Here is a 21,529-nt window from a genome sequence, read left to right as displayed (position 1 = left end):
TTTTTTAAAAGATTTTATATATTTATTTGAGAGAGAAAGAGAGAGAGGGAGAGAGCGCAAGCAGGGGGAGGGGCAGAGGGAGAAGCAGACTCCCCGCTGAGCAGGGAGCCCAATGCGGGGCTCAGGGATCCCAGGCCCCTGTGATCATGACCTGAGCCGGAGGCAGACGCTTAACCGACTGAGCCACCCAGGCGCCCCTGACCTATTTATAACAAAATCCGCCTTGAGCAGGACACCCCCTAATAAAGACTCATTTTCACCTGATTTCTGCCCAAATTTTATCTAGTTCAAATTGAAGCAAGTCTGAAAAATTATGTTTTTTGGCTATCTTTCTCCTTCTATAGCCTCTAGCTATGAAACTGCTGCTGTAGATATAATTTTAATAGTTGTCACAGAAGAAGGACCAGGTAATTGAAATGTCATTTAAGATTCAGTAATGCATTTTTTAAACCAGGCGCTAGGTCAGGAGCTGTAGTCCAGTAAGCCATTGGCTGATGTCGGGAAGATTGCCTCACTTCAGAGGTTTGCCGAGGTGGGTCTCTGTGGATAGGGGTTAGGTGTTGCTTCCCATGTGTATATGACCATCCTTTTTTCCTTTTATTTTTGACTTAATTAGCTATAAAAGTTAAGGATAGATACCATCTATTTTTACTGGGCTTGAGTAGGTTTCTTTGCAAATTTATTAAATAATTGAACTCAAAATAATTTTCATTCTGATGCTAGAAGCGGATTTGAAGACCATTCTGACTTTCTAGTAATTTTGGTTTTCTCTCTTCCCTCGCCTAACTGAAATCTTTTGTTTTGCTTAACTATTTTTTCCCTTTGGAATCTTTAAAAAAAAATTTTTTTTAACTGGAAAAACTCTTCTAGGATGGGATTCTTAATTGTTCATAGTTTCCTGACAAGCCTGTAGCTCTTAGGGATGTTTTGAGGCAGGGATTAGAATGCCAGATGCCCAGAGGGTGGAAAGGTTTGAGAGTGCGGGGCATACCTGATGGGTGTCAGGGAGGCGAGGGGGTTGATCCCTGGGGCTGGAATCTTAGGTCCCACCTGAAGGGGCCAGCAATGCCGCATGCAGCCCACTGTGACCATTACCAAATATCTGACTGCTCAAGAGAAGCTGGAAATACAGATTTTTTTCTTTGTGCTATATGTTTGAAATATAAAAATCATTATATGTTGACTCAAACTTTTAAAAAATGTATGGATCAAACGAAACGTATCCATGGCCCCAGATTATGCCCACAGTTGGCCAGTCTGCGGCCTTTGCTCTGAAGCCTAAGTTGTGCCTTTTTTAGAAAATAATACTCTTAATCAAGCAGTTTGTGGATGCTGATTTGGCCGAGATATTCTATTTTAATCACATTTAACAAGGAAATACCGCTTCAATAATGGTAGATTTTAGAGGACTCAGTTGTAGCACGTAACTCCCCTTAATTGAGTGTTATAGCTCTATCTTGCTATTTCGTAGTATCCTGGGTGCAGAACAGACTTTAAAAAAAGAAAATGGAGTTTTAGGCCAACAGATCTTCCACCAACTATCTAATTTTTATGTGTGACTTTCTCAGAGTTCTAAATAGCAGTGTTCTCAGTTGAACGTAGAAGAATGTATTAACATAATAACTTAGGTTTTTGCCAGAATCCTTGAATGTATTAGCAGTTTAAGGTTAAAAAAACTGAACATTAATCTTGACTCTCCTTAGTTATCAAATGGATATTTATGTATTTTCTTTTTCTTTCTTTTAAGATTTGAACATGGAATTCAATCCTTCAGACCATCCCCGGGCCAGCACAATATTCCTCAGTAAATCTCAGACGGACGGTAGGTTACTAATTTATTTATGTTTTTAAAACAAAACAAAACAGAAGGCTCATGTTGGCAACCTAAGTCTTGATTTTCCACTAGATGTGATTCTCAAGGTAGAAGTAGAATCCCCTTTATTAACCCCCCAAACGTATTGTTTGATGGTGTTCTCTTGGGGTTTCTTCCTTTCATATGTATTAAGTTATATTTTTAGAACTAACTTTCTTTCTTTCTCTCTCTCTCTATCTGTTTCTCTTTCTTTTAAAGATTTTATTTGTTTATTTGAGAGAGTGAGAGAGCACAAGCAGGGGGAGAGTGGCAGGCTTCCCCCCACCCCTGGACACTGAACGGGGGGCCTGATGTGGGGCTCGATCCCAGGACCCTGGGATCATGACCTGAGCTGAAAGCAGATGCTTAATGGATTGAGCCCCCCAGGCGCCGCTAGAATTTTCTGTCTTGGAGCAACTATCCGTATTTTGCTAGTCAGCTGCAGTATTTCTACATAACGTTCTATAGTAGCAGTTTTTACGGCAGAGTCAGACATTTTCCTGTAAGAATTGATATGTGCATAAATCTCTAACGATCAGAAGTGTTTGTTTTTTTAGACAGTTTGTAAAAGAAAGCAAAATATAATCCTAAAATCAAATCAAATCAAATCCCTATTATCTCTGTTGTGCCATTTGAGAGTTGAATTAAACCTGTACACTAAGGGTAAATGTTTTCTTTTTGCCAAACTTCTACTACCCAGCTTATTCTGCAGTCTTTGTGGTTTGTCTCAGGTGTGTGTGGAATTTCTGTTAAGGGTTTTTCTCTCTTTTCAGCCTCTAGCTTATCTCATTGTTCCCTGGCCCTTGGCTTCAAAGGACAGATAAAAGTTATGCAGTACTGTGAACATGAATCTTCTCAGTTGGTTTCCTGTACAAGAGTAGCCAGAGAAATGTGTTACATGACCGTGTAGTGACTAGGATATTATATTACAACGCTGGAGTCTTGTGTAATTCAATCCCTGACTGTTTTGGCGAATCACTCAGCTCTAATTTAGAGAAAATCCTAAATTGACTAGAAAATAATAAAATATTTAAAAGACAGAGACTTCGTTTATAAGAACAGAAACCTTATTGTAATGGTTAGGTGGCAGTTTTGACATGCAAAATGCTAGAGTGATATTGGTGATCTTTACTCAAGCAGGCACTGACTTGATCTGAAAGAATTTGGGGCATTTATAAAACAATCAGTGTTTCCAAGCATAAAAATAAATCATTCTAGGCATCAAATACCTGTGAAATAAGTTTTAAATGTATCAGGTAAAAATAAAACAGAATCTTTATTTCTTGGCCTGGTAAAGTGGGAAGCCTTTGGGAGGGGTAGGATTTTGTAAGGGAAGGACAGTGACAGGGGGGAGGAGGGTTTGGGACAATGAGAATCTAAAATAATTAAATTTTGCGCTTAATGATGCAAGATTGGCATACTTTCAGGTTTGGTTCCTGTTTCCTGTGGCTTCAGGGTACAGACCAATATCATTCAGGAAATGTTCTAACTGGAATCAAATGGAAGTGCAAAAGGGCCTCTAAGTAGATGACACATACCTTGATTGTCCTGGTAAAATGAAACGCAGCCATTTTCCGACCTAACAGAGGAATTGCTCCACAAATGAGTTAGGGAAGTGTATCTTCCCCCTTACCTTTACTACAGATTTCACTCCCCCTTCCTCTTCTGGAACATCAGGGTATCGATTACTCTGACCCTTCTCTTTAATCCTTCAATTTCTTCCTAAATGCTGGATCTTTCTATTCAACATGTAAACCTGTTTGAGTCACACAGGAAATACAAGAAAAGGGAAGATAATAGCCTCTCCCTGAGATTTTCTTCTCTGTTACTCTGTTCAGTGACAGCTTCTGTACCATCTCTACTTCTCTTTCTACTCACTTGTCTACTGGCATCTTGCCACCACTGCCGTTCTGTGGAGCATGTGTCGTAAGGTTGCTCAGGGACGTCTTTGCTTCTGTTAGCTCCTGACCTCTTGTGTGGCATTTGCTGCCACTGACTAGTCCTTGCTCCTTAAAACTCCTTCTCTTTTGACTTTTTATATTCAAACAGGCCAATTTGCTGAAAACAAGTCCCTCTAATGAACAATCCCTTTATAAATAATTTAAAAAATAGGTTTTAAAAATATGTAAATAGGGTAACTTTAGCAAGTTAATTCTTTGGTGAATTGATTATCAGTCAGGGAACTATTTGGGGAATTGGTCCTGAGAAACCCTCCCTTTCTTAAAGGTCCTTCTCAGGCATCTTTAATCCAGTTCTCCATTCATCCCTCTAATGTTGGTATTTTGTAGGGTTCTGTGCTTTATCATCTTATCTTCTGGGTTTGCACACGGTTTCTCACAATGTCCGTTTCAGCCACAATGTCTAGCCAGGTTTTTCTCTGTCCTAATCCGAATTTAGTAACTACAGTTAATGCCCTGCATTTCCTCCTCTACCCAGGTCCCCAAGCCAGGGGAGGTCTTGACTTTTCCTAGACTCATCCCTCTCCCCAAGTCCCACCCGCTGGCAGTAGCGCTGGAGCTGACTCACACTGACTTGCAGGAGCTGGTTGTTCACATTTCTTCCCATTTCCAAGTTCAGTGACACCGTTTTGGGAGTTTGAAAACAGCCACAATGGGAATTTTTATCCCATAGAAATTGACAAATGCTACAAATCAGGGAATTTTTTTAAGGAAGCTATTAAACATTTACCAGCACACCATTACCGCCAAGTGATCAAAGGTGTATTAATTTTTCCTTCATGAATGTTCCTTAAACCTGACTACTCTTTACCATTACCATTGCTCCCACCTTAGTTGAGACTCCTGTTTTCTCCCTTGGGTTACTACAGGAGCCTGTGGACTCACCTGTGACCTCATCCCTTTCCAGTCTGATCGTTCTGATTGCCAGGTCAAAAGACTTGCTGTAAATCAGATCTGATTATGTTCCTTGCTTGCTTAAACTTTTTTAATGGCTCCCCAGTTGCCTTAGAATTAAATTTCAGACGCCTTAGTGTGATAATGGACAAGGCCCTTTATGATCCATCCTGCCTTCCTTCTCAGCCCACTTTCTTCTTTTGCATCTCCGTGCTTCAGCCATATGGAATTCCTTGCAGTCCCCCCGGTGTACCAGGTGGCTTCCTGTGCCTTTGCATTTACCTGGATTTCCCCTTCTGTCTTCTACACTGCTCATTTCTTCAGTCTCCAAGCCTCATTTCAGCTATCACTTCTTCCCTGAAGGTGTCCTTCACCCCTCAGGCTGGATTAAGTGGGCCTTTGGTGAGTTCCCGCTATAACTGTGAATGCTTTCTTCATTGTCTGAACCATATTGTGGTATTTGGAACTACTTTCTTGTCTGTGTTGCCAACTAGCTCCTAGAGGGAAAGTGGTAATGGATCTCAGTATTTCCTGTGCCTTGCTCTGCCTAGTACAGAGGATAGGTTTAACTTAGGTGACTGAGAGAAGGAAAAAATAACAAAGCCACGAGACATTTTTGATTTGCTTCTGGTCATTCATTGCTTGCACAAACTTACGTTTTCATTACAAGACCTCCATACTTCTAGGGGCATTAGAGAATTCCAAAATTGTGGGTCCCACCTATGCCAATTTATTATTTTTTTTGGGAGAAAAAATATATATAATCTAAGATTAGAAGGCACACAGCACCTTTTAGATCCCTTTCTTTTGAATTTGGTGATCTTCCCTCTCTTCTTCAGGTTGTTGTACTCCTTCAGTAGTTTGCATTAGGTTTGTGGATAGGAGGCTGTTGTTGGGGTGATGACAGTTCTGTTAGGGCACCTCCTGCCTGGGACCCCAGCCAGGTGCTCTTTTGCCTTTGCGGTGCTGTGCTCTGCAGACCTGTCATCCTCTTTCCTTCTCCAGCACTCGATGGTCTGATGAACACACTCTGTCTGCCATGCTCCCCACTGGCCAACTGTTCATTATTCTGCTCTAGCTGATACCTGTATTAAGTCATTAGGAGTTAAATTAGAATCTACTAAGTTCCTTTTCCCTCTGATATCAAAGAGATCTAAGTTGGCCTTGGATCCTTTTTTTCAGTGTTCAGAAGGAGACTGGAAACTTTACCATAACAGAATGATAGTGGAGTGCTTGCCTAATGAGATCTCTGCCAGCTGGCTGAAGTTAGGGATATTCTGTCCAAAGCCAGACTGACTGCTCTCCCAGTCTCTTCTTCACACAAATGGGATGTCATTGCAGAATTTCTTTGTATGAGAGCCACTCAACAAAGAAAGGATCAAGGGTTCCTTTCGGGACCGGGTGGGGTTGCCAGGTGAGAGAGAAATTAGTTTGCTTGGCCTACCTTGGCTTTTCACGCTATCATTTTGGCTTGTGGGGAAGAATTATAGTTCCTAGTGGTTTTTCCTTTTCTATACTATTTTAATTCATTGTTTTCAAAGACATGAGAGCCTACTTTTAAGTACTAGGAGAAAGCAGCCAAACCACATCTTTTTTATTTTAACTAGTATGGTTTCTAGAGGTTCTTTGCCTTAAAAAAGAATTTGGACAAAAATAAGAACTTACGTGTCTGTGTTTGTGTGTGTGTGTGTGTGTGTATGTGTGTATGTAATCTGTGTGTGTAAGAGTTTCTTGAAATAGTTAAAGGAATAAAAACCAATGTCTCTTGAGTGACTTAAAACCAAAGTAGAAGCGTTAAAATTCAGAAATAAAAATATGAGCTATGGTTTTCTTTGCACGTTCTTTCAGAAATACTGAAATTGAAAAAGATGTTTCATGGCCTTCCTTTCTTCAGGGTCATGTTTTTGTTCCTGGGCAGTATTGAACTTCTCTATCATGAGGAGACCAACCTTTTTGTACTCCTTTCATCTGGCATTTAGAAGCAGCTGACCCTGTGCCCTGCCAGGAATCTCTTCCACTTGAGTGTTCCCATGACCTTTCTGTCATCCCCTTTCCTACATGTCCCCTGCTCTCTTTGTCACCCTCATATGCGCTGTGCTCTGCCGTGCCCTTTTCTCCACGTCCCTGTCTATCACTCTGTGCGTCTCCCTTACAGTTTATCGGGTTCCATAGGGAATATTTTTGCTGTTAGATATGGAAGAATCCATAAGACCCCAAAGCTCTTACACCAGTGATTTTCATTCTTTTTTTTTCCTTTGCTTACATACTATGGAAAATAATTTTGAAAAACTATGAACTCCTTTGAACATTTTTATGTTGACTATAAAAATTTTCCATCCTATCAAAGGGTGTAATTTTTGATGTATTTTAAATATATATATTTTAAAATAAAACTATATCTCTTTAAAAAATGTTTCAGATGGTATCTCAGTATCTTAATGATTTGGTAATTCAGCATAAATCATTTAAAAATGTATGAACAATTCGTCTTTAACAGTTGGAAATTTCATATGATTTCTTTTTCATCTTGAACTTGTATTTCCATGTCATTTTCTCCACAGAATTTTATCCTAATGTAATATATTTCTAAGTCATTTATCACACCATCATAGTTCCATTTTATGAAAATATGGATCTAAGTTTAATTTTTCTCACAATTATAAATCTCTAAATGTTAAAAGTAAATTCTGGATTGATGTATCGTTATTATTATCTTTAGCCCTCAGTTGATCAAAACAACACAAACATATTAAGATTTTAATGAATAATTATTAAACAGAGAAGTGTAGTAATTTTTAGAAAAACCTTTCTTACTGAGATGCTTCTGTGGCTGTTACATGTTACTGGCATGAGGTGCTGGTCAACATTAGATTGTTTTTATAGATGTAAATGCTGAGGAACTTTGTTCATATAGGCACATATGGGAATAGGAGATTTATTATAGTAACATCACTAAATTCTGTTTCATCTGATTCATATGTCAAAAAATCTCCAAGGGATTTGTCATCCAAAACCATTCTTAATGATCAGCTACAACGTAATCTTGTTCTCCTTCAACTTTGTTGACAGAAAGGAGTTGGAATCCCTTGATTTGCAAAAGAGTTTCTCACCCAGTTAGAGGAGCTTCTCACTTCTGTAGCTTCTGGGAAGTACACCAAAAAGACTTTACCAGACATATGAATGACTTTTAATTATATCTGCTGTTAAAGAACAACATTTCCATTTGGTGGTGCCGGATTTAACTGAGACACTTAGGAGGAGCCTTGGGAAAATAAATTTGTGATTCATTTCAGAACACCTTGCCTGATTCCTTTGACCCCATTGCAGTCTACATACCCCTCGAAAGAAGGAGCGGTCTTCACTTTATTGTTTTGATTTATCGCATGTCTTTCTCACATTTACATCTCTATGCCATGTACAGTGAGTAGCTCATGGGGGGAACTCTAATATGTGTTGAATGAAAGATTCCCCACCTGTCCTTTTCCCTCTGACCTATTGTTTTTTAACTTCTCTTTTGATTTAAATACACTTTTGTCACAATGTTATATGTCCTTTATGTGACCTTGTTGGCAAAGCTAGGCAGCATTGTCAAGCCAGTCAGTCAGATCAGACTTACTTTCTGTCAGAAATGGTCTGATTTCATTTCTTTTCAGTTCATGTCACATGTCAGTACACATGCACATGACCACCTTCACTCTATATGATTACGGTAAATGGCCGGACACGGAGGACGAAGTAAGTGCCTTGCCAGTAGTCTGCTGGACCTCTGTGCTCATACCTGTGCTCCCCCGGATCTCTCCCTCAGAGCCTGCATCTTTGACAGAGTCTAAACACTGCAGAGGCGTGGTGCTAATAGAAACTGTCATCCCTGTGTGATATCTGTAGACTGAGAGGCAGAAGTTCCCACTGTGCCCCTGGTAGAAATGTCCACAGGACAGGGCAGATTCCAGGCTGTGCTGCAAGTTGTGGAACCTGGGTTAAAGGCAGCAGCCTTACCCTTGCTGTCTGTTTTGTCTGGTGCCCTGGGAGAGGTCTTTCATGTCAGGTTGGTGCACGTCCAGGGCTGGGTTGGCATGCCTTTTTCTGAGAAGTGGAGAAAGGTAACTGTGAAGAAGCAGGTGGGGACGGAGTCCCTACCTCATACCTCAGCCATGTTCAAGAGTTCTTTGAACACCTAGTTTCAAGACTGCTGCTCTAGTCCAGCCCTGAATTATCTGTTGACAAGATCGTTTTGGGGGAAAGAATGATGAAAACTAGTATAGCCTTACCTTATCTTTTCCTTCTGGTCTGGGGGAGTAGATGCCCCAGAAATATTAGAAGTCCCGAGTAGTGAAAGGTCAGTCCATAAGTAGGGGCTGACTGTGATTATCTTTAGCCTGTGGCGAGCTCCTTCTTGCAGGGAATCATTCCTTGTTCTCCAGTTTGGCAGCCAGGGCTCTGAGACTGACCAGAGGCTCTTGAGTGCCATTAGTTAACTTTATAGTTATGTGATCTCCTGGGTCATAATTTCCTGTAAATCGGTAGTGATCGTAACTGTCATTAGTAGATTGTTGTCATGAGGCAATAGGAAGATGGCTTGAACTTACACACAGTAAGCAGTCAGTCAGTGCTTACGGTCAGTCTCTGCCCTTGTGCCTGTGAAGCAGGTACTTGGGTCCCTCAGTGCTGGACACCTGGGACTCCCCTGAGCCATTCTGTCCCAGGACCTCAGGCAAGGAGAGGCCATCCCTTACCTTGGCGCTGTAGTTAGGTGTTCCAGATGCACATTTCCCACTGCCTGAGAGACATTCCATCTGGCAGACCCACAAATCCCTCAGGATTGTTATGTCTAAATTAGAAGTCACCACCTTTCCTCTCCTGTCTACTTCCTTGTCCTGTTTTTTTAAGGATAAACCCACTGTCGGTCTGGGTCCCCAGCCAGCAGCCCGAGTCCTGTGATTAATGTCTTGTGTCGCATCTCTCCCCTGTATACTTGGTCTCTCTTCCTTCAGTGTCATGACTCACAGCTCGTATTCCCTCACTTGGTCTCTGACCATGGGCCCTTTCCTACCTTCTTGCTTCCAACTCTATTCTCACTTTTCTTCCACTTTGGTATCAGAAGGATAGCATTCTGAAGCACAGGTCCACTAGGACCCCTCCTGCTCAAACTGTCCTTTTCCAATGGTTTCCGCTCACCCACAAGGGACAGTGAGCCCTCGGCATGGCATGCAGCCATTCCATTGGGCCCTTTCAGCCTTCCCTGCCAATCCTCCCCTGCCTCCTGCTGCGTGCTCCCACAGTTCTGAGCTGCTTCCAGTCCTGAAAGGCCAGGCCCTCTGCTCTGTCACACTGCAGTGGACACATCATCCTTGTCCGCAGTGCCCTTCCCTCTTGCCCAGGCCAGCCCAAAGTTCGCCTCTTAGGTGCTTTCCCAGATTGCCCACATTTCATCCATTCTGATAGTTCCCCAAATGTAACATCTCTGAAATCAGAACAGGCAATGGCTTCTCAAAATTTAATTGGCAGCATTTTTTACCTTCCTAAGTGGCAAATAGAATAAAGGTGTACCATAAAAGCAGTGGCGTTAAATTCAATGCAGTTTGTATATTCCTGTCTTGTGGAGTTCATTTTTTTATGGTTTGTAAATAAAGAAATAGTGGGTCGATGTATCCATGAATTCCATGTTGCTTTAGATAGGGACTTGTTTTCCTCATTTTGCATTCTCTTTATCAAGCATAGAGGCTAGCACATCTCAGAAACTTAAAGAGAAAATGGATTGAGTGAATGAAGTAATGAAAGAATGAAGGCATGGAGTCACTCCTGGGCAGGCATGCTAGGGCATTGTGGCAGTCTCTCTGACAGGTGGCTTTCTGGTTTATGCTGCCACATCACTTTCTTCCACCTTTCCTAACTTCACTAAAGAGGGACAGGTCCATTATTTGAGGGCAACGGAATGTAGGTTTTTGAGGCCCAGGCAGAGTATTTGAACTTCGCTCTCCCAGGGCTGAACTTGACATAGCCATCCCACTCTCAGGACAGCTCTCCTCTCTCTGCAGTCATCTCTTGAGCTGCGCGAGGTGGGGTGCTTCAGGGTCTCTTGGCCATGCTAAGTAATTAAATTAAATGGACAAGGGAGGTCTTTTTTGGGCTCTGTGGCCCACTTTTCTTGGAAGGATTGCCTTGCCCCAGTGTCTGATCTCTTGAGCCTTCCGGTCTGGAGGACACTGCTTGCACAGTACAAACTCTGCTGAAATCAAATTAGACTCAGGATATCAGTTTTTCCTCAATATATCTTGTACTCTGTCGTCTCACCTGACCTGTGCTTTCCCCAGATTCAGTTGTCGGAAAATTTCTCAGTGAGCAGAGACCCAGAGTCCAGGCTTGGGGTGGTCATTCATCCCAGTGGGGGTAGAGCTTCATTCCTCTCTACCACAGCTGTGTTCTGCTGTTTACTAGCACCCTCTGGTTTGTTAGTTGTAGTGATAAATTCTTACTTTTCTACAACTTCTTTCAACTCCTCTTTCAACTGTGAGGACCTTCAGTCTCCCTCCATTTAGCACAGGCTAACCCTTTCTGTACTTTTCACAGCTTCTCATGTTTATAGCCTGCCTTGCATGGTTGGTGTTTGTGGTCAGCTCCTCTGTGACATCTGGAAGGCAATTGAATTTCATTGATAAATCTGAGTTAGTCACCCTGTAAGAGCAACTAATGCCTTGGAAAGACTTCCTGAAGATAGTGATGTATTAAAGCACAACCTTCTGGAATCAGCCTGCTGGAGCTGCAAGCCTGCTTCCATCACTATCTGTATGAGTCTGTGCATCTGATCCGTACGGTGTTCCTGAACCGCAATAGAATAGAGTTCGTGCCTCCTTGTGGCATGGTCAGGGAGACTAACTGTGTAAGCTGTCCAAGCTCTGGGCACAGAATCGGAGACGGCAGAGGCTCTCAGGAAGTGCCGTCCTTATTCTGGGGTGCAGGCACCCATTTGCTCACTTGGATTGAGGTTCTTGCCTGACCTCGGTCTCTTAGGTATGGGTCCTCCTTTATGCTGACGGCAGCGCTGCACACTGAACCCTGGGTCTGACTGGTAGGAGATGGGAAACGGTGGTTTCTGGGCTCTGCTGTGCCCAGACCCATCTTTTTCTGTCCATGTTTCTTGATAGGGATAGATCAACCCTCTCATTTCAGAGTTGCTTCCATACCCCTTGGAAGCAAACCAGGAATAGGTCAGATCTGAAATGGTAGCAACCAACATTTGATAGTAGTCCTTTATAAAAGTATAGAGAGCTCTTTGAATCTCACCTTAAAAAATCAAGTGATAACCTTACTACCCTGTGCCAGAGTAGATTTCTGGTGGGTCAACTAGTTGTAGGTTAACTGTGATGAATATAATTATAAATATCTAGAAACAGTATGAGTGAATATTAATCTCAGAATGGGGAAGGGAGCATGTAAGCTTGTAAGACCGATAGGAGAAATTGCCTAAAAATGAAAACTTATGTCAGAATGCATCCTAAAAATTAAACCATCAAATGGGAAAAATACTGTAATACGTATGACAAAGGATTAATACCCTTATGTATTAAAGATTTGTTATACAACCAATGACATGACTAATGTACCAGCAGAAAAATGGGCAACATTCTGTTGCACGTTTATATCTAAATCTATTAAAATGCAAAAGTGCATATAACACATCTATGTACATATGCATAGAGAAAAGACTCCCTTTGAGAGGATACACACCAAAATACTAAGTTATCTCTGGGTTGTTGGATTGTATATTTTTTTCTTTATGTTTCTCTGTATTTTCGTAGTTTAAATTTTGTGTCTTTTTCTTTATACTGCTCAGTATTTTCCAGTGTTTTTCACAGTAAGCATACATTTCTCTTATAATCAGGCAAGTTCTGGAAGAGTCCACTTTATTTAGGTTTCTGTGCTTCTGGGTAAATCCTTTGGCCCTAGATATTCTCCAAGGCAAACAGAAAACATCTAAAGTTAGCTGGCAGTTTATTAGATGGACACTTGATCTTTGAATGGTTTTCTCCATATGCCTGTACCTACTTCTGCCACCTGTTCTGTTCTCTGGAATCTTCTGCTCTCTGCAGCTGATCTGCCCTAGACATCTTTGCAGTTTTTCTTATCTTCTCATTTTTGTTTCATCTGCTTTGCTTATTTAGATTTCGCTTTGAATGTTCAGAATATCCGCTTCCTCTGTGCCCAAATTTAGAAGTAAATGCAGGTCGAGGACCATTCAGAGTGGGCTGGAGTTCTTCGGAGAAGCTGCCCTCCTGCAGTGTGGGAGAGGCACCTTGTACACCTAGTACAGGGCCCGTAGGTGTGGGGTGATTGTATTCCTACACTGTCTAAACCTGTGTGCCGGTCACTGGTGTTCATGACTTATAGCCCTGTGAAGCTACAGGCTTAGACAGGCTGGGACCTCAGAATATCTTTGCATTTGCCTTGGAGCTATGTTCCCTAATGGGACTCAGTGGTTGTGTTTTGAATTAAGTGAGTGATTGGATTCACTGAATTATTGAAAACTGGAAGTTGTGTGGTAATCTCAAACGTATTATAAGAAAAATTAATATAATCTTTTGATTGTTTAAAGCCTGATCTGTGCTCACCCACAGGAAAAAGGAAAGGAAAAAGAGAACCTTTTCTTTTGAACCAGATTTTATTGGTCCCGATTGACTCTGCTATCCCAGCAATCACCTTTACATCTCAAAACAAAATTTTAGAATCCTTTATATTGTTGTCAAGGCCTCCCACTTGAATGGCCTGCCAGTCCTTCTCATCCAGAGTAATTAAAAAGCTAAGTAGTTTTTCTTTGTGGTGCAGCTTAGCTCTGTTCGTATCCGGTCCTAATTATCTGTTGTCAGATGGAACTCGTTTCGTGCTGGCTCCAGGCAGCAGTGCCACTGCCCTGGGAGGGAGGGTAGCGCGAGGAGGGAGGAGCCTGGGAAACCCGGCAAGCCATCCCCAGGCTTCCCCCTTCTCATCACTCCTTGCCTGGGCCTGCATGGGCTGCTTCCTCATTTTCAAAGGAAGGATTTTGGATTACCTATTTAGGACTTATTTAGTTCTCATATTTTGTGTCAAATAGTGGCTGACATCTGCCACTGGAAGATCTATTTTAGAGATGGAACAGGGGAAACCAAGATAATTTTTTAAATGCCTATCTGTAAAAGAGTTAGCTGTAATTGCTTTTAGATTGTTAACAAATCCTCAGTAATTAGGCACTTTGTTTTTGATTTTTTTTTTTTTTTAGAAAGTTATATTTTTGAGCTGTGTTGGAGATTCTCAAGATGACCCCTCCACACTCCCCCCTACCCCTTACCCCACCCAATTCTGGTGATTCAGTAGGAGGAGTCATAGCCCTCAAAATACAGTCATACTCATGGCTATCACTTATTACAAAGAACATATACAAAGCAAAATCAGTACAAGGAAAAGGTACATGGGCGAAGTCCAGAGGAAAACAGGCACAGGCTTCCAAGAGTCCTCTCCAAGTAGAGTCACGCAGGATGCACTGGGTTTTTCCAGTGACAGCCCATGACATGCACCAGCCAGGGAAGCTCCTTAGAGAGCCAGAGCCCAGGATTTTCATTGAGAACTGGTTAAGTAGGCATCCTCTGCCAATATGTACCAAAGTTCTAGACTCCCAGGAGGAGAGCAGGTGTTGAGCATAAACTACTGTTCGCACAATGTAAGCACAGTGAGCTGCTTTCATTGGTTAGGGAATGGTAGGAACCCTCCCCAAATCCATATTCCCAGACACCAGCTTAGGGCCTCCCTCGCAAACAGGCCATGTCAGGGATGGCAGTCAGACCTCCTAGGTTAACTCTTTCCTGCAGAGAAGGAGAGGCATTTCATCCCCCCCACCCCATACCTTCAGTTGAGGTACTGGCAGTATGAACTAGCATCTCCAGATTGCCAGGAGAGAGAATTTGTCCAGTTAGGAATTGGTATCTGCCTGGAGTCAGGCAGTTATGGTCAGGTCACCTCGTATAAGCATGGATATTGGGAACTATTTTTGTTTGTGTGGGGACTGGCAGTTGGTTTGGGGATTCAGGAGACACTCACAAGGAAGTCAGTCATAGGAATGCATGTATGCAAAAGCCTTTCAGATACTATGCAGACTTGATTTTACAAAGGTCGTCTTAGTGGCATTACACAATAATAGAGAATACAAAATAATACCGTGAACCCAGATTTCAGGTTAGATTCAGCCGGCCCAGTTGCTCTGAGTGAAATGGGAGAAGGTATAGGTATTCGTTTGTATAAAAACAGTGAGTGCCTAAGATAGTCTGTAATAGATTTGGATACCTTATTCTTAGGTATTTTATAATGTCTTAGTGAATTTTTTTACTATTCTAATTGGAACTAGTTGGGCTTCATGGAAATGGCCTGATTCTTCCCTGAGATTTAGTTTCGTAGGAGATGTACAAGAATAGTATACATTTTTACAGTATTCCTACTTGTTTTGTGTGGTTTTGTTTTAATTTTTTTGTTATGAACTTTCTTGTTAAAACTTTCAGCCCATGCTATTGAAGATTCTGATTTTCAGGCCTCTCTCCTATTTTTGAATAATGCTTAATTTTTTTAATAGTTCCCGTATAGAAGACGCTCTAATATTTCTTGAGGCATGGATATCTTTTATCTGTTGGAGGCTGGGTGATACTGGGCATTAACGTGACCTTGGAAGCAGTTCCCATAATTGGGAGACACAAAGCCTCTGCACAAACCTATTTCTGGGATGCCCTAGGAAGGACTGTCACCTATGGAATTTGCTAGAAACCCTGCCAGGTCTACTTCCTGTGTAGAAAGTGTTTCCAGATCCCTTCAGGCAATGGGAAACCACTATAGAAATATCATCATACCCCCTGTGGTGGAGCAACCTTGAATAGATGCATAGTAATTTAGTATTGAATCAATGTAAGGAAAACATGCACACGTGCACATACACACACACACACACACAATACATGCACACATACAAAGTATGTATGTCAGGAAGTTAAAACCTAGTGCTTCTGCCAGACTCTTATTTTTTCTTTTGTTGTGGTTCACATACGGATGATGCTTATTTGGAATTAGGTCAAAAGAAATCATGCAGGCTCCACAGTGTGAATAGCAGACACCGTCTCCTGCTATACATGCCCTTGAGCTGCAAGGGTGCCGGTCCTGCCTCCAGCATGGCCAGGCTGCCGCACAGTCCGTGTGCACTGCATGCCAGTGGCCTGCAGGTGAATCCCTCTGATGGCCAGGTACGGGCACCTTCTCTCAGCAGTATCCTCAGGCTGGTTTTTGCTTTGCGTCCCAAACATCTTTGAGACAGGAAGAAGGACAGCGTTCATTCCAGAGATGTGATAAGACTTCCAAGGAAAAAGGAAATGTTTCCTTGTGAATTGAACAGAACATAAACATAGGAAAACATTTCGCCAGCCCTTCAGTCAGCTCAGCTGGAGGGCTTTTGAAAACTAGTGAAGCTGCCTTGGGTTATGGACTGCCAAGGAAAAAGTCCTCCTCAGATGAGCTGGATTTGTATGCTGTTTGTATGTTTAGGATACCCTGAGGTAGCATTACTGATTCCTGGCGTCCGAGGATGTCATCTCCTTGAAGGAAACCTGTTCTTCCTATCCTCTACAGTGACCTACTTCATAAACGTGTCAGCTGACTAGTGTGTACCCTCAAAAGTAAGTGTTTAGGAAAAAAGAGGCAAAACTCAATGATAGTAGGTTATTTCAAGAATCCTCTGGGTTCCGTGTCACCCTTCTACTTCTTCGGGGCTAAGGACCCCTGTTTTGGGAAGCACTAAGGTCTGGTGGAAGGAAGGTTGAGCCATAATGCACAGACAGTAGTAGGAGAAATGACTTTTTAGACAGGGCAGTATTTTTGTTGTGAGTTTTACCAGCCTTACTGAGGGGAGAGGGTACTGAAGGTGCCCCTGGGGAAGAACTCCTAGACAGAAACCTGGTTTTTTCATTAGCACCCTGCCTGGAGCATGACTGGTTTCCATGATAAATAACACTTCTAAGGTGCGTTATCTGTCTTGTGTCTTAATGCTGTTGCAGGTATTGTTGTTATATTTTTATATTTCACCCAAATTGTGTGGACCTTTATGGGTCGGGTTGGGTTAGAAATAAATAGTCTTATTATTGGTTAATCCTTCTGAATTAATGGATGCATACAAGTTTTACGAAATTACTACGTAATGTATTTTTTAGTTACTGGAAAGCTGTTCCCACTCAGTTAATCGTAGCTGCAGTTGTTCGGGTGCTGTACTTGAAGTGGGTGTATATTTTGCTCTGGTGGCCAAGTTCAGATCTGCATTTGTGCAGGTCACATAGTTTTATATATGGTAATTGAGCATCTGGGTATATTGGTTGGTGGAAGGATGGGGCCGTGACACAGGAGGCCCAGTCCTCAGCAACCTGCCCGGGGTTGGCATGCAGGTGTGTAACATTTCTGTTGCATCTTTTGTTTTCACAGTGAGAGAAAAACGCAAGAGTCTCTTCATTAACCATGTAAGTGAAGCTGTCTCCTTGTGTTCTTCATATGATCATGCTGCGTAAAGAGCTTAAATAACCATGTCTGGAATAGGTGCAAATGGTTCATGTATTTTGTCAATATGTGGAAGAATGTGAAGAATGCTGTGATGTACTTGTGCTCAGTTTGGTTTGTAATTGGACAAGCATGGCTTGGTATTCCACTGTCCGGAGTGTTTTTCCAGAAGCCCCACACTGCTGTTGTTCATGGGAAGGTGTGTGTGAATAGTACCACAGCACACACTATGCCGGTCCAAATGAAAGCCACTTCTTTTAAATTTCTAATTCTTTCCTTCTTCTACCCCACCCCCAAATTACTGGTTTTTCTCCTGTAACTCACTTCTGTATGAATTGTTTCTATGAGGCTGTCTGCCTCCACACACACTTTCTTCTCCTTAATTGGTATTTATAGATCCAGTAGAGTCTCTTTGTTCTTTGGTGCTCACGGAAAGAATAAATTTGGTAACACTTGAGTTTTAAAAGGATTTAAAAAATTCAGCTGCAGTCTTTTGGCCAGTTCTGAGCAGTGTCTCCAGCTCCTGCGGGCCAGACCTAAAGTGTCTCTTTGAGATACTTTGTCTTCCTCGAGCAGCGAGTGCGGCTGTGTGGCTCCATCTCTGCTGTGTCCACCCTCCCACTAACACCTCCCTGGACACCCCAGCTTGTACCCCTCAGGAATGTGGACACCTGCCACTTTCCTCTCCCTCTAAATATATGCCTCTTTATTTAGGAAAGAAAACTGTCTCCATGAGGTATGGAATGATGAAGTAGGTGAATTGCCAAAATAAGTATGCTATAAATTCTCATACTGAAAAGAAGAATGATGTATTTGACCTTACAAGGGTTTTTCTGAGAATTTCTAAACTGTCTGCCTTTAAGTATTTGTGGATTTTGAAATACCTGGCACGGAAGCTGTGTTAAAGAGACTTAAAGCTGTAATATTGCCTTCCCTGCCCTTTGGAAATCTGGACAAAATGCAGTTGAAAAGAAATTCATAAGCCAGACCTACGCTTTCACAGGGGCTCATGCTTGGCCTTTAGGAGACTGATAATTCCCTCTTAGGCAGAGTCCTTATACACATGCCTGTACGGTGTTCGAAGGGTCAGAGAGAGGGTCTGTGGTTTTTATTGGATTCTTAAAGCATTCATGACCTCTTCCCTGGCCTTCTCAAATTTTGAAACATCAATGTATAAAGCATCTGTGAAATTAAAATTTATGTCACAGGGAAAACATATACCTTATTTTTAAAAAAGCAGTATATACCTAGACACAGAAATTTGAGTGATTTGAACTAATTTTATAAATCCTTACTTTTCATTTCTTTGTCTGCTGGATGCTCTCGGGTACTTTCTGACTCATTATTAGCACTTCTGACAAGGAACTTGCAAGGGAGAGAGAAGAGCTGAAACTGCAGACAGATTACCTTTCCTGGTCATTGCAGCTCTATTAAATGCATTTTGAAGAAGGAGGACGGTAGGAGTTCGTCCAGGCCACCTGTTCTGATTGTGGCTAATGAGACAGAGATGTACTCTCCTAGTGTTAATCTGCAGGTCTGTTTTTATATTCCCACTTCACCTCACACTTGTGTGCAGTCCTGGCACACACTGACTACGTATCTCTTGGACCCAGAATATGGATTAGAATGGTAGGCTGTGCATTGTAACCCAGCTCAGCCCTCAGACCTCTGTAAAACATCTCTCCTGACACAAAGAGTGAAATCACACAGTTGTTGAAATCTGCTCTGATGTACTTGTTCCTATATAAAAGAAATCTCCGTGTTGTCTTCCCTAACAGATGACTGTGTAACAACATGACCCTCCAGTGTGTGAATAGACCTAGTTGCAAACTAGCATGTTGGTTCTGGCTGTGCAGGGAGAAGCCATTGGAATGTGCCATTCCAACCAACTGGAATATAATTTGAGTGAAAATACCTCAGATTCAATTAGGCTAATAAACCAACTGTGCTTGTCAGGTTTTGAGACACTTGGGAGTTATAAGCTAGAGCACTAGATGGAGGATAAATCATCATCATGGTCAGCAGCAGCAGCAGTAGTCTATTGAGTACTTGACCGTGTTTGTGCCAGAGTCTGTTCTAATTGGCTGAACCTACTCAGTAACAATTCTGGGTAGATACAGCTTATCATTCCATTTTACAGATGAGGAAAGTGAGGCACAAAGAAGTTAGCCAAATAAGCAGTGGACCCAGGACTGGGAACCAGGTGGTCTGGCTCCAGAACTCCCCTCTGAGCTCTCATCCTGTATGCTTCTCAGAGGATGATACCAGTTCCCATTTGGATGGAGGTTGTTAAACTTGTTTATCTAAAGTTAGAGATGACATTTATAATTAAATTTTTATAGGATCTTTTGCAGTATTCATTTCTGAATATGGGCCCTAACTAAAATTTGTAATCTGATTTGTTGTTGAACTGTGGAATGGCAGTTACTCTTTGCCCTTGCTTATGAAACCTCTTTATTTTTTATTTGCTTCATTGTGAGGGATGTTGTTTCTTTAATTTCTCCTTTAAGTTTCTGAAGAACCTACTTAGTACACGTTGCTAAAATAAACTACAAAGAGGCTATTGTTAAAGAACAATGAAAGCAGTGGCTATAGGTAAGCCATTTTTAGAATGGCGGGGGGAGTCAGCTCTACTCCTGGGTAGTGATGATGGCGGGGGAAATAACTTCCACTAGTTGGAGGAGAATTAGGCTTTTCTGGCTCCCAGCTAGCAACACCTTAGCAAGTGACAGGAGCAGACTTTGGGAACATTACGCAGGGAAAGGATCAGTTGAGAATGGACCGCTACCCAGGCTGGAAAAGAGATGGGCCTTTAACTGGCTCAGAAGAACCAAGACAGACATGAAAGATTAAGTAAAAGGAGGCTTCTTCTGAAAGAATTATTATAGGTTTTAAAGCTTGAAACCATTTGAGGATAAACCTCTCTAGGTATTTTGACAGTTAAATCACGGTGAATTTTAAAGATTAGTATTCTACTCAGCGTCTATCTATGTTTTAGGTGTAATTAGTATTAACAGTTGTAGAAATATATAATACATTATGAAAGACACTTAGGTTTTTAAAAGAGGGTTGGGTAAAGACCTTTGTTTAAAGTTTGTACTTTATTCAACATTTGCTAAAGCTTTGCCTTTGCTTTTTCTTTTTAAGGTCAGCTATTTTAGTGAATCTTTTAATTAAAATGTGAAGATCTCTCTTATAAATTGTGAGTGCCATTGCAGGTGTCTGGAGTCTAGAATCACTCTTGAAACTCAGGGAAAGCTCAAGCCTTTTACTTTGGCCTAATTTTTCTATGACATCCTCTTGCCATTTGGTGACAGCATACCTAAAGTGAATTGATCATTCTGAGAAGTTTAAAAAAAAAAAAGAAATTTAAAAGAATGAATCACAACTCGAATGGCTGACTACCGTACTTACTCTCATGAAAAACAATTATAATATTTGTCTTAATAATGAGATAGGTGATAGGTCTAGAAACTTTGTGAGAGAATAAAGTAACTATAGGGTGTTACTTATCAGTTAAGCAATAGTCACACTGTTAGCTGGACTTAGAGCCAAAAGGATTTTGCTCAAGCCCTAGACCTACCACCTGATAATTTGGGGACCTTGAAAAAGTCTGAAATTCTCAGTTCTCCTGTTTCATAGATTAGGACATAATTCCTGGCCTACCTGACTCAAATGTTACAACGGAAAGGAAGGTGATTTGCAAACTAATTGTAACACTATGTAAATTCGTTGATGTTATTACTATTACTGCCTCTTGGACTATAGATAAATTCTGTTTAATTTTCCAGGTTCAGTACAAAAACTGACAAAAGTCTTTCTGGTATTTAGAGTGTGGATACAGTGTTTTCATAATTGTTAAGATCAGGGTGGAATATATTTTCTTCAACTTTGGGAATACTGCTGTGTAGAGAGTTGATGGTCTTCTTAAATAGTTAAATTCTGAATTGATTTTTGCCATCTAGCTTTAAATGGGCTAGGAGTATATTCCATTATACTCTACATCTGTTAAGCCATAGAAGTCCAAGAATGAAGTGAGTTTGATCTAGGAACTGAAATTTAAAAAAAATTCTAAGCCTTGGTTTGCCTCTTTGGGAAATTTGCTCTTAATAGAACACAAATTTATTGAATAACTGCTATGTTAGCATCAATACAACATGCTTGGATGGTATGAAAGATTTTCATCTCAGTAAGATTTTAAAAGTCCAGGAAGATCAGAGGATCCAACTTATATTTTGAGATAATTTCAAATTTGTAGGAAAATTTTAGTAATACAAGA

At 41.3% G+C, this 21,529-nt stretch overlaps 1 protein-coding gene across 3 annotated transcripts in view; it reads left to right on the top strand.

Annotated features, from left to right (window-relative positions):
• The window catches only part of CCNY (cyclin Y), a 214,003-nt gene that overhangs the window by 142,426 nt on the left and 50,048 nt on the right, over positions 1 to 21,529 (top strand). For all 3 annotated transcript variants that reach the window (XM_040645241.1, XM_040645240.1, XM_008683937.2), the window contains exons 2-3: positions 1,748 to 1,822; positions 17,179 to 17,213. In XM_040645241.1, the coding sequence (XP_040501175.1) occupies positions 1,748 to 1,822; positions 17,179 to 17,213 (110 nt within the window). The remainder of the gene's footprint in view (positions 1 to 1,747; positions 1,823 to 17,178; positions 17,214 to 21,529) is intronic.

Source organism: Ursus maritimus, unplaced genomic scaffold, assembly GCF_017311325.1.
Source record: "Ursus maritimus isolate PB19 unplaced genomic scaffold, ASM1731132v1 scaffold_31, whole genome shotgun sequence".
In the NCBI taxonomy this organism is placed as follows: Eukaryota; Metazoa; Chordata; class Mammalia; order Carnivora; family Ursidae; genus Ursus; species Ursus maritimus.
This window is presented reverse-complemented; position numbering and strand designations above follow the sequence as displayed.